Source organism: Talpa occidentalis, unplaced genomic scaffold (assembly GCF_014898055.3).
Source record: "Talpa occidentalis isolate TD23 unplaced genomic scaffold, MPIMG_talOcc4v2.1 talOcc4.5, whole genome shotgun sequence".
In the NCBI taxonomy this organism is placed as follows: Eukaryota; Metazoa; Chordata; class Mammalia; order Eulipotyphla; family Talpidae; genus Talpa; species Talpa occidentalis.
The window spans coordinates 118,329,695-118,342,377 of NW_023604861.1; the positions used below are offsets into that span (position 1 = coordinate 118,329,695).

Below are 12,683 nucleotides of genomic sequence, written 5' to 3' on the forward strand. Positions count from 1 at the left end.
GCCTTCCACGCATGCGCCGTCTCCTTGTTTCCTGCAGATCGCCGTGGCGGAGGCGGGGCTTCCGGGTCTCCTGGCGGCCGCTCCTGGCGGGGGAGCTCAGCTGATCGGCCCCTGCCTGGCGAGGAGGTGAGGCCCTCCCCCTCTGCCGCCGAAGCATGCACGTTGACAGGCACGCGCACCCCTCTGTCCCAGTACATTTTCGTGGGGCTGTGGGGACACCGAGTTCATCAGGCGCGGGGCTCGGGGTTGACAGCCCGAGTGACCCAGCCGCGGCGGCTTGCGGCAGCCCGTGCACTTGCACCACATCCCGGGCCTGGCCCTGCGCCCCCGCCGTCTACACACCGGGGCTACACACGCAGTAGCGGGGTGTAGACCTGCAGTGCGCGCGGCTTCTGCCGCCTGCGTTCCGGAGCGCCCGGGAGGTCCCCGAAGCTTCGGCCGCGGAGACCTGCCCTCCCCGCCCCATCCTCAGGGGAAGCCCCCAGTGCGGGGTCTGTGCGCTGGGACGTTTGGGCGTCTCTCTTGGTCAGTGCAGCACAGGGGTGTTGGGTAGAAAAAAGGACGTTTGTCAGGCCCGGGCGGTGCTTGATCTCGGTGCTTGAGTTTTCACATTTATGGGAAAGACATTTGCTGAAATAATGCCTTATTTGCAATATTTCAATTTTCCTTTCATCCCATTATTCTTGCTCACTGGTTATAACTTTCATTCGTTTTTGTTTGTACCCTTGTCCTTTAAAATTAGCTTCTCTGCTTGTGCCTCCATGAAGTTATGTAAATTTCACCCCCAAAGAAAGGAGTCTTAAGGTTGATCTTTTCACCTCTCGCTCATTGTATATTCATTAAGCTTAAATGTTAACATTCAAAAATCCTTAACACGTAATTTTTTTATTTGTCGCTTTAAGGTGTGAATTTTAAACTTCAGCAATGGAGTTAGCCCACAGCTTACTGCTAAATGAAGAAGCTTTGGCTCAAATCACTGAAGCAAAAAGACCAGTTTTTATCTTTGAGTGGTTGCGATTTCTTGACAAAGTCTTGGTTGCTGCTAATAAGGTATGGTATTGCTTTTTTTCCCCCAGTTGATATTTGGTAGGTTGTATGTGTTCATGATTTGTAAGAAAACACACACAATGTTTTGGAAAGGTTGTGGGTTCCTAATGAAACTTGAGACAGTGGCACTGTAATAGGAATTTATCTGTCCTTTTTCCATTCTGTGGCAAAACCAAAACCGGTTTAAGTCCACTCCTTGCTTACGTTGTTATCTCTGTCTGCACAGATGAATGTGACTGGAGAAAAACAAACTGTGTGACAGCTGTCCCTTTAAATTTATTATCTTCATATTCACGTGGTCCCTCAGTGTTAACAAGCCTAGTATCTTCACATACCTCTCTGATAGACTTAAAAAAACTGACTTACTTTGCTTTCTTCTTCCTGTATAGTCTGTTTTATCCAAGTTGCTTTTCATTACCTTTGTGTTAATTTATTTTCTGTCTTTAAAATTAGATGCTTTCCTCAAACATCTGATGCTGTTTGGCTGTCTGCTGAAATGTAAGGGAGCAATAAGAAGTTTCCTGGGCAGGGTGAAGTTTGTTAACCGCACTTTACCATAGGATAGTCCAGTTCTTTGAGAAACTCCTGGTGTTACTATCTTAGGTTTCTCTTTGCAAGTTACTTCACAGAAGAGACTTCTACCCAGATGTTTGAGAGTATGTATCAGTAGTTAGCTTGCTGAGGTCTAGGAACTGAGAGAGAAGCCTGAGGACTTGAACACATAAACTTTCACTAACCCAAACCCTTCCCATTCCCCATTTTTAGTGTAGTTTTCCCAGCCCACAGCTCTGTCAAGCTCCCTGAGTCCAAAATGGAGGAGAGAGATATAGAAGTCTTACAGTTTCTCAGTCTCTCGATCACTCCCTCCATTTCTGAGCATAATTTCATGCCTTCTTCCATAAGCACCTAGGGCCTCAAAGCTTCAACAAGCAAACATGAACTTCTGGAGGACTTTGTATTGCAAGTATTGTCTTTTCTCAAAACTATTTGGAATACCTGGCTTCCATATTTTGCATTGATTTGTTTCCTGTCTCCTTGGTCTTGTGGATTTGTGGGTGTTCTGTATTTGCTTATTTATTTATTCATTTATTTATTTTTGGTTGCCCTTTAGTGAAGTTTTAGTGGGATTTCTGGAAAGACATAATGTATGGATTCATTTACTGTCATTAATTGTAAGTTTCTATTTTTTTTTTTAAAGATTTATTTATTTATTTATATAAGCACTGGGTACAGTCAGAAGCCCAGGAGGGTGAGAGAATTCACCAGAGCCAGCATGGGGAGCAGAACAGGCAGTGAAATACACTGCTGAGGAGAGCAGCAGGTGCAGCAGGAGAGGTCTGCACACCAGGTGCAGCAGGAGAGGTCTGCACGCCATATGGGACCCTCACCTGTGGCTGGGGATTGAACCAGCGCTGCAGAGGCTGCAGGCAGCTTCGCAGCCCAGCACTCAACTGCTGTACCACCAGGGGAGGCCCAGTTTCTATTTTCTTTATAACCATTTCCAATTGGGTATTTGTTGTTTCCACTCCAATGAAACAGCTCTTGTCCATTCGTTGGTGATCTCCGATTGTCCAAAACAATTATTAGTATTTTGTCTTAATTGACCCTTCAGCAGCTTTTGGCATGATTGATTCTCCACTTTGAAAATCAAAGTGCCCCAGTGGCGCAGCGGTTGAGCGCTGGGTTGCGAAGCTGCCCGCAGCCTCTGCAGCGCCAGTTCTATCCCTGGCCACCAGTGAGCGTCCCTCCTGCTGTCCGCTGTTCCTCTCAGCAGTGTATTTTGTCAGTCTGCCTGTTCTGTTTCCCGCTCTGGCTCTAGTGAATTCTCTCACCCTCCCGCACTTCTGACTGTACCCAGTGCTTGTATAAATAAATAAATAAATCTTAAAAAAAAAAAAAAAAAGAAATGCTTAAAATATATTTTTTATTTTGTTGTGAAATTGAAAAAATAGAGAAGAGTTATAAAAAGTTGTCTGAGTTATAAAGCATAATAATGTGAACATCATTATACCCTTTTCCCCTGTGGTCATTACTGTTGATGCACACATTGTGTGAAGTTATTCCTATTTGTGTTTCCCAGACACCATTTGATTTTACTTCTTTTCCTTCACTAGTTACTTATTATTCTCCTTTGTTGCCCTGTTTTTTCAGTCCTGGACACTCTTTTTTTGTTAAATCTATCCTTATTTTTTCAGTGGTATCATTTTATCCCATGATTTCAACTGGTATCTAGAATGACTCCCAGATATCCAGCAACCTGCTCCATCTCTTTTTCTTGGCTATCTAAATAGCATCTCAAAGTTAATAAAGTAAAAACCAAATTCTTGATCTCCTCTTCACAAACCTGTCTTTTCCCCCCATTGTTCCCGACCTGAGCAAATGACCATTTTATCTTGTTAGTTGTTCAGGTCATAAAACTTTTAGAGTCATTCTTGATTTCTCTCATATTCTTAGAACTTAGTATCATATTTATCAGCATAGTCTATTCTTTCTGCCCTCTAAATATACCTAGAATATAATTGTGTTTCATAATTTCCATTATTGCTACCCTCATCTCTCATCTGGAGTTTTGCAGTAGCTGCTAAGTGCTCACCAGTTGTCCATGTCCCAATCCTTTAACTATTGGTGGATGAGCTTGTTGGCGGGAAAATTTTTTGGATCTAGAGCAGTGACTTTTATTGGCACCTAACTTTTTTCCTTGGAGGGAATGAAAAATAATATTTAGTCTAGGAAAGAGTGGTTCATTTGTTACTGAACTATTCCTCATCTTGTAAATTCTCTTGCTGAACGTAATGTACATTTTAATTATTTTAATGTAGATCTAATTATTAATTAATGCCTTAACTTTTAACTATTTTTTACTTTTGATAAAAAAAGTTGCAAAAGTACATATAAGAAAAGATGATGTTCTTTATTTTTTGTAACAGACTGATGTAAAGGAAAAACAGAAGAAACTTGTTGAACAGTTAACTGGATTAATAAGTAGTTCACCTGGACCACCAACGCGAAAACTGCTAGCTAAAAATCTTGCAGCCCTATACAGTATTGGAGATACTTTTACTGTTTTTCAAACACTTGATAAATGTAATGACATTATAAAAAATAAAGATGACACTGCTGCCTACTTACCAACAAAATTGTAAGTACTTAATTTGACATTGACTATTGAAGTTTATTCAGAATAACAACAAACTACAGAGAATTGGTATGATGTCAGCAGTTTGCACAGGATTTTTTTTTTTTTAATTTTTATTTATTTATTTGTATAAGCACTGGGTATAGTCAGAAGCGCGGGAGGGTGAGAGAATTCACCAGAGCCAGAGCGGAGAGTAGAATAGGCAGAGTGACAAAGTACACTGCTGAGGGGATCAGCGGGCGGCAGGAGAGGTCTGCCTGCCATGTGGGACCCTCGCTGGTGGCCGGGGATCGAACCGGCACCGCAAAGGATGTGGGCAGCTTCACAACCCAGCGCTCAACCACTGCGCCACCGGGGAGGCCCAGAATTTTGTTTTTTGTGTAAATGTAGGTACAGATAATATTCTTAATTGGGAAGAAAAGAAAAGTAAGGAATTTCTAGGTGAGAGTTGAGGCAGGAATGGTCAAAATATAGGCTACAGACCAAATCCAGTTGCAGCGTATTTTGTAAAGTTTTTTTTTTTTAAGATTTATTTTATTTATTTATGCATATAAGAACTGGGGTATAGGCCAGAGGTGTGGGGGTAGGAGGATTCACGAGAGACAGAGTAGGGAGCAGAACAGGCAGATGTACTGAAATACACTGCTGAGGGGAGCAGTGGTCAAGACTGGAGAAATCTGCTGCGCCCCGTGGGTCAGCTCCTTGGCTGGGGATCGAACTCATGCCACAGTGGCTGGTGATAGCTTGATTGTGCTGAGACTTTAACTCCTGTGCCACTAAGGAGGCCCTCCAGTTTATTTTGAAGTTTGAAGCTATGTTGCTACTTTGATGATTTAGTTCTCTACCAGTTAGTAAATGCACTCATAATTTTGTAATCCTGCTTAAGTAGAATTTATTACATGTTATGTATAATTTACATGTATTTCAGTGGAGTCACAGGTTGTACTTAGGAGAATTCTAAAATATTCTGACATGTACCCCAGTTATTTCTAGCTTTGTTGTCTGCTTGGAGAATGTTGAAGAAGATTGGTATTAGGAGGCAAAGGCTTGACTGTCATTTCCTTGATTGTTAAACTTATTACATGTATGATTGTGAGCTAAATTTAATCTCTCAATCTCAGAGTAATTTGTTCATGACACAGAGCTATAAGGTGGCTGGTTCTAGGATTTAGGCATAGATCTGCTAGACTTCAAAGCATGTGCTCCTAAGACTATGTGCCACTCCTGCCTCTAAGCTAACCTTACTGCCATTCATTTAATTTACTGTTTACCTGGGTGCTTGTGGCGTGATTTCCTCCCTCTCAAAGAGATGGGCTTCTGTTACTTATCTTCTGTGTAGCCGAATGTTCCATTTAAGCCATGCAGATTAAAATTTACAAGTAATTATTTACTCTTATTTGTATATTAGGAAACAGGCAGACATTGTGAGCTATACAAAAAGGTATAAGATAACGCTTGTTCCCAGAGTTTTTATTTCTGTTATCAGGATAAGATATATGTATATACTGTGTATATACATAATGTATATTCTATATATATAAGATATATATATTTGGCTATTATTCCTGTTTGTGTGTGTATGTGTGTGTGTGTATAAAATGATGATAAAGTCCCACCATAGTAAAGAATGTAATTTTGTCAAAATGAATGCTTGATATTGTGTTACATAATTAGAGAATAGAGGGATTGTTGTAGGTTGACAAAATTTGGGAAATCTTCATAAAAGGAAAGCTTGGGTTTCTTCCCAAAGGGTGAATATCACTTACTATGTGAATATGTTTTATTCTCTTGTATATTTATTCTCTTGCATCCCTGAGAACACAATTTGATCTGTCATATTATTTGTTGCAATTATAAAGAATAAATAAGGTGTTTTTGAAAGTTGAAAATTAAGGACTTATAGCCAAATTTTCGTGCACAAATTAAAATTGATTTCTGAAAATGAGAAAAATATAATAAAATTGTATTATTAACCTAACATTGACCAGTGAAAGTATAATTTCTTACAGGGCTGCAGTGGCTTGTGTTGGAGCATTTTATGAAAAAATGGGGAGAATGTTAGGCAGTGCATTTCCAGAAACAGTAAATAATCTTTTGAAGTCTCTGAAAAGTGCAGAGGTAAGTTTTATTTATGTGTTTTGCTTATGATAGGAGTTAGATGTCAGTTAAAAACATGTAAGTCTTATGGACTATGGTAGAGGACTATGGGTGCCTTAGTAGGGGGTGTGGTGTGCTAACATACACCTGAAGCATGTCATCCTATACCTCTAACTTTGATGTTTTGGTGTGTTCCTGTTTAAATATGGAATTTGCTTTACAACATAGTTTTTAAGTTTTGGTTTATGTTCACATCTAGTCTCAAGGAAGAAGTGAAATTCTAATGAGTCTACAGAAAGTTCTAAATGGACTAGGTGGTGCGGCAGCCTCATCTCATCGTGATATTTATAAGAATGCCAGGTCCCTCCTGACTGACAGATCCATGGCTGTTCGATGTGCGGTTGCCAAGGTTAGTGCTCAGCCATTCTGTAATGCTCCTCCTTGTGATGCTCTTAGTCAATTTTTTTTCTTTTAAACTTTTAAAATATGTGCATGCTTTTTGTTTCCCTAGATTAGTTTCATTTTGTAGAATTACATATGAATGGAACCATGTAGTAAGTGCTGTATTTTTGGTTTGATTATAATTGGAAGTGGAGTTCTAGGATGTAAATTACTTTTTTTTTTTTTTCTTTTTAGTGTCTACTAGAACTACAGAATGAAGCTGTGTTCATGTGGACTGCTGAACTGGAAAATATAGCCACTCTCTGCTTTAAGGCTTTGGAGAACTCAAATTACGGGGTACGGGTGGCAGTGTCTAAACTCTTAGGAACAGTCATGGCTACAGCGTTGATGCCAAAACAAGCAACAGGTATCATTGTTTGCCTACCCCTACCTAGATTGTAAGAGATACTTGAAGTACATGGACTATTTCCTTCTAAATGAGTTACTACCTATAGGCAAGTAATAGACAAATTGTTAGGTGTCTTTATCTAAATAGAAATACCCAAGACATTTTTTTATGATGATAATGTACAATATTATATATAGTACTTATAGTAGACATATAAGCAAGTAAAGATTTACAAGATAGTTTTGTATAATGTGTTCAAAGGACTGGAATCTGGCATATTCTTTCATACCTTGTCTCTGATGAGACGATCCCTGTTTATTTTTAATTTTTTTATCCGCTATTTATAGCACAGTATTACTTTTCTTTTCTTTTTTTTTTTTTTGGCCATTATTGCAGTCAGAGGCATTGATTTTTCATTGTCAGAGGCATTGACTTCTGTGCTGTACAGTTCTGTAGAGATTCCTCAGAGATGGTTATGGGTAGACACTGAGTAAGCCCAGCTCTGTGGTTGTCCCCAACCTACCTCCACTTCTGTATGGTAAGAAGAGAATCAGATGTAGATTCAAGTCCTTGCCTTTAGGTTTAGTAGCTGTGAAACCCTTTGAGCTTTGGTCTCTTCATCTCTGTGAATAATTATTGCAATCTATAAATTAGACAATGATGTTAATGATGACAATGATGATGATGTGGAAGGCACTGAATTAAGTGTGTAACAGAATTGTTTTATTTAATCCTCACAAAAGCCATATGGATTTTAAGTAGTTGTTATTCCCTCCTTATAAACAAGGAAATTCCAAAGACTACAAATTTAAGAATGTCAAATTCCAAAGGCTACAAATTTAAGAATGAGCTCTATACTTCTACAGCATTTTTATGAGAAATTGTATTTGCTACTGGTATGTGAAAGGACTTTATAAGGTATAAAGTTTGGGGGGCCTCCCTGGTGGCATAGGGGTTAAAGTCTCAGCTCTATGAAGCTATCACCAGCCACTGCAGCATGAGTTGGATCCCAGGCCAGGAGGCTGACCCATATGGCACTGCAGACCTCTCCTGTCTTGCCCATTGTTCCCCTCAGCAGTGTATTTCAGTAGATCCACCTGTTCTGCTCCCCACTCTTATTTAATGCATAAATAAATAATTAAAAAAATTACAAAGTTTTGCACTAGGGATAGCAAGTCCATTGCAATTTTAATATTGGTAATTTTAATCCAATGGTAATTTCAATCCATTGTTGCATAGAAAACATGGCGTTGGCATAGTGTCTTGAGTCTATCTCAATTGGGGATGAGGGCAGGGATCAATGAATAGTATCTGCTGTAGGTGTGCTTTGTTGTGTTGCATTTTCTTTAACTTAACATCATTATTGGACTATTTGGCACAGGTTCACTCAGTTGTTTTTAATGTCTAGCTCCTTCCATTTTTCTTAGTATTTTTTGCTTCAAAATTGAGGTTATTTTATAAATGCATTGTAAACTTTAAGATAATTAGAAAATGGACCCTTTGTCCATTATAGCAGTTCAAGTATCCTTAAAAATAATTTAAAATTAGAATACAAATTGAAAATTTTGAAGTTCTACTATTGGAAATGTTTTTTAACTTATAGCAAAGTTACTTACTTACAAGTTTACTTTTCTTCCTGAAAGTAATGCGCCAGAATGTGAAGCGAGCCACATTTGATGAAGTCTTAGAACTTATGGCCACAGGATTTCTACGAGGAGGGTCAGGTTTCTTAAAGAGTGGCGGAGAAATGTTAAAAGTTGGAGGGTCTGTTAATCGTGAAGTGAGAGTTGGAGTTACACAGGTTTGTAATACATATGTGTGAATGAATTCTGCTTGTGTCACTTGTGAAACTTCATGGGAAAAAAATCTAAGTAACGTACACACAGAAAGATTTTCAGTCTTGTCTGGTTTCTTTCAAAGTATTTCTTTTACTAATGAATGAATTACATTCATACTCCAAATTACACTCTTATATGGAAAAGTAGATACTTAATGATGTGTAAATAAGCCAGTAGCTACTGTATTTATATAAATATCTAAAAAAATTTCCCCAAATTTTAACTTTGTAGAAAGTCAAAAGTAAATGATTCAGTTTTAATTGAAATTGTATTCAGAAAGTTTGAAGCATTTAGATTTTTATGTGTCCTACAGTGACCCTATAGCTAAAATTATTCGTTCATACTTTGATTGGATTTACCATCAGTGATTAATCACCAATATAATTATGAAATTAAACCTGACTTAGAATTATTAAAAATAATAATTAGTACCAACTAAAATGTTATGGGTTAGTGACCTAGTAAGAATTAAGATGAAATGGTTCTTTTTGATCTTTGTCAAAATCATGTCATCTATTTTTATTCCTGAAACAAGTGTAAAATAGAAGTAACCATTTTTATCTTATAGTCTTAAAGCAAGTATTTTGTAACTCTAGGTCAGTGTTTATTTAAGATGTTAGGGTTTTCTTATTTCTGTAACCTTTTACTTAACTCATCATTAGCATGATTTCAGCTTTCATTCCCTCCTTCACCACTCTGTTCTTCAAGAAACTAATATCTTAAGAACTGTTTTTAGTCAAGAATACTTCTACTGGGCCTCCCCGGTGGCACAATGGGTTGAGCGCCGCTCTGTGAAGCTGTCCACAGCCTCTGCAGCATGGGTTCGATTCCCGGCTGGCCAGGGAGAAACTCACATGGTGCAGCAGACCTCTCCTGCCTTGCCCACTGCTCCCCTCACAGTGTCTTTGGTCTGTCTGCCTGTTCTGCTTCCTGCTCTGTCTCTGGGGAATTCTCTCACCCTCCCACGCCTCTGACCAGTACCCCAGTTCTTATATAAATAAATAAATCTTTAAAAAAAAAAAGTCTTATCTCTTTAAAAAAAGAATACTACCAGTAACTTTCATGTTTTAAATTTTCTCTATTTTAATTGCAAATCTAATTTATTTTGCTCACTGTCATCAGTCACTTTGATAGTTAACTTATCTGTAATTTTAGTTCACTTTTATAAATTTATTTGAAGTTGTGTCTTAATTTGTTTATAGGCATATGTTGTTTTTGTAACAACATTGGGAGGTCAGTGGCTGGAGCGTAGCTTTGCTACATTCTTGTCCCACGTGCTTGATCTGGTTTCCCATCCTCGGGCAACGCAAACACATGTAGAAGCTGTGTACTCAAGACGGTGCGTCTCCTTTATCCTAAGAGCTACTGTGGGCAGTTTGTTAGGTGAAAAAGCCCAGATTGCAGCTGCCAAAGAAATATGCCAAGCTATTGGAAAGCAAATGAAAGCAGTAGGTAAGATTTGGTATAATGTGTGCTGATTGAATAGCTCTCCTGATAAGTGGCATCATTGGTTTGCTAGCATGAAAGAATAGTGTATTGTGATTTTTCTGCCTTTAAATATATTTAAAGGGCCTTTAAGGACCTATTTAAAGACCTGATAGTTTAGTATTCAAATGATAGGCTTCATACATTTCCAGGTCTAGAAATATCTAAGGAGAAAAGAGGCATTTAATTACAGTCCACAATGTGTTACTCTATTAGTACATATTGTATACCTTTATAGTCTATTCATTGATAATGAATGCCAAAGAGTTAGAAAAATTTGCTGTCATTTTAAGGGTTATTAATCTTGAGGTCTTACATTAGCCATTTGACTTTTAAAATTCTAAAAGCAGAATTAAATACAGTGAGATATATATATATATATATATATATATATATATATATATATATATATGGGATTTATCGACCTGAATATGTTCTCAGTAATTTCACAAGAAATCTTTTATTGTCTCATGTTAAATACATTTCAATTCTAGTGGAAGTTAAGGGTGAGGGTGAGGGGCCAGTATGTCAATGAGAATTTTGAGGAACTAAGAAAACCAAAAGCCACTAAGAAAACCAAAAGCCATTTCCTTGTGGATCTACTTTTTGATCAGTAATTTGGCAGTGATACTACCAATGTGTTGTAACGCTAAATAGTAACAACAATAATAAAGTAACAAAAATAGTTGCTATCATTTATTGAATGTGTATTTAGGGCAGTATTGTGCTATATTCTTGACTTGACTTTTTAATCATCCAAATACATTTGGAGATAGGCACTTAACCATTTTAGCAGATGAGGAACTTGAGACTTACATAAATAAATTGGGTGTTTTGCCCAATGTCCCACTGCTAATTGGGGTCTTGGATCTGGGATTTAAACAGCCTTCTCTCTCAAGGGCCTGCCTTTTTATGATGTGTTACTGCTCATTAAAGTGAGATTATGTCCAAAGCAAACAGAATACCTCACTATATTTTTTAAGAATTGTCATGAAATTATTAGTGTTTTGGTCATTTCAGTATTTGTACAAATTTTCTGCTGAGAAATAAACATATACAGACTTCCTAACACTCAGGCATCAGCCAGCACGATTTAAAAACAATTTGTATAGATCAAAAAAGTTATATCACAATTTAATCCACCCATATTAAAGACATACTTTTGTGTTTCTAGAAGCAGTAGTGAATGACACCAGCGGGGAAAACAAATCTGGAGCAGCAGACATTGCAGCAAGCCAGCATGTGATGGTCTGTGCCCTCCAGGAGCTTGGGAGTCTGGTGCAGAGCCTAAATGCCACTGCATCCCCTCTTATTCAGGAAGCATCTATAGGTATGATATTCATTTACATGCTGGAATAGTTTCATTTTTTAGAAAAGCCATACATGTATTTGCTATTTAATTCCTGACAGGTTGTTCACCACCATACTTAGCAGTTTAGAACATTTGTTAAAAGTTGAATTTTATTTAAGATTGACTGTGATAGTGAATCTTGAATTAAATAATGACATTCAGTTTTAAGAGACAAATAAAAAATAGTCATTGTTTCTAATAATTAGAAACAAATTATTGAATACTTTCACTTAACTTTACATCAGCATTTATGTCTTACTGGGTATAGTTGTACTGAGTAGAAAATGTTCCTTTACTGTTTGTGAGTTATATATACATTTTTGGGCAAAGTTCTGAAGGTAGAAGATGTGTATAAAACTGTAATGATAATGATTTCAATGACTGTGTTATATATAGTCTTTAAATTCATGAAATCACTTTATTATTTTTTTCATTTTTGTTTTTTTCTGGACCCTCACTAAAAGCAGGTCATTAGATGTGATAGGTATTTTTAACTAGAGCAGCTACAGTACATTTATGCCATTCTTTAATAAGTAGTTGAAGAACATGGAAGAATTTTGTTTTAGTCAGGGTTTCATTTGATTTTATTAAACAGTAATATTTTGAGTATTTCTTCTCTAGGGCTTTTGGAGACTGTAACATCAGTGCTTCTTCATCCAAGTATGGCAGCTCGACTTGCTGCTGCATGGTGTTTGCGCTGCGTGGCTGTGGCGTTACCTTTCCAGTTGACACCATTTCTAGACAGGTGTGCTGAGCGACTCAATAACTTGAAAACTTCACCAGAAGCTGTTAGTGGATACAGTTTTGCGATGGCTGCTTTGTTAGGTGGAGTTCATCAGTGTCCTTTAGGCATTCCTCATGCCAAGGGAAAGGTATGACTTGGATGTTAGCTAGACTTGTAAGTGCTGTCATGTGAGTTTGTCTTCATAGGAATCCCTG

General features: G+C 37.8%; 1 protein-coding gene across 3 annotated transcripts in view; it reads left to right on the plus strand.

The window, feature by feature from the left end:
* The first annotated feature begins 22 nt into the window (after positions 1-22).
* The window catches only part of HEATR5B (HEAT repeat containing 5B), a 73,600-nt gene continuing 60,939 nt past the window's right edge, over positions 23-12,683 (plus strand). Inside the window, exons 1-10 of one of the 3 annotated variants that reach the window (XM_037528227.2) lie at positions 23-126; positions 903-1,050; positions 3,975-4,186; positions 6,193-6,301; positions 6,540-6,689; positions 6,917-7,088; positions 8,714-8,871; positions 10,111-10,360; positions 11,568-11,723; positions 12,366-12,616. In XM_037528227.2, the coding sequence (XP_037384124.1) occupies positions 925-1,050; positions 3,975-4,186; positions 6,193-6,301; positions 6,540-6,689; positions 6,917-7,088; positions 8,714-8,871; positions 10,111-10,360; positions 11,568-11,723; positions 12,366-12,616 (1,584 nt within the window). In that variant the 5' untranslated portion in view covers positions 23-126; positions 903-924. The other 2 variants (XM_037528228.2, XM_054701208.1) reach the window with 2 other exon arrangements.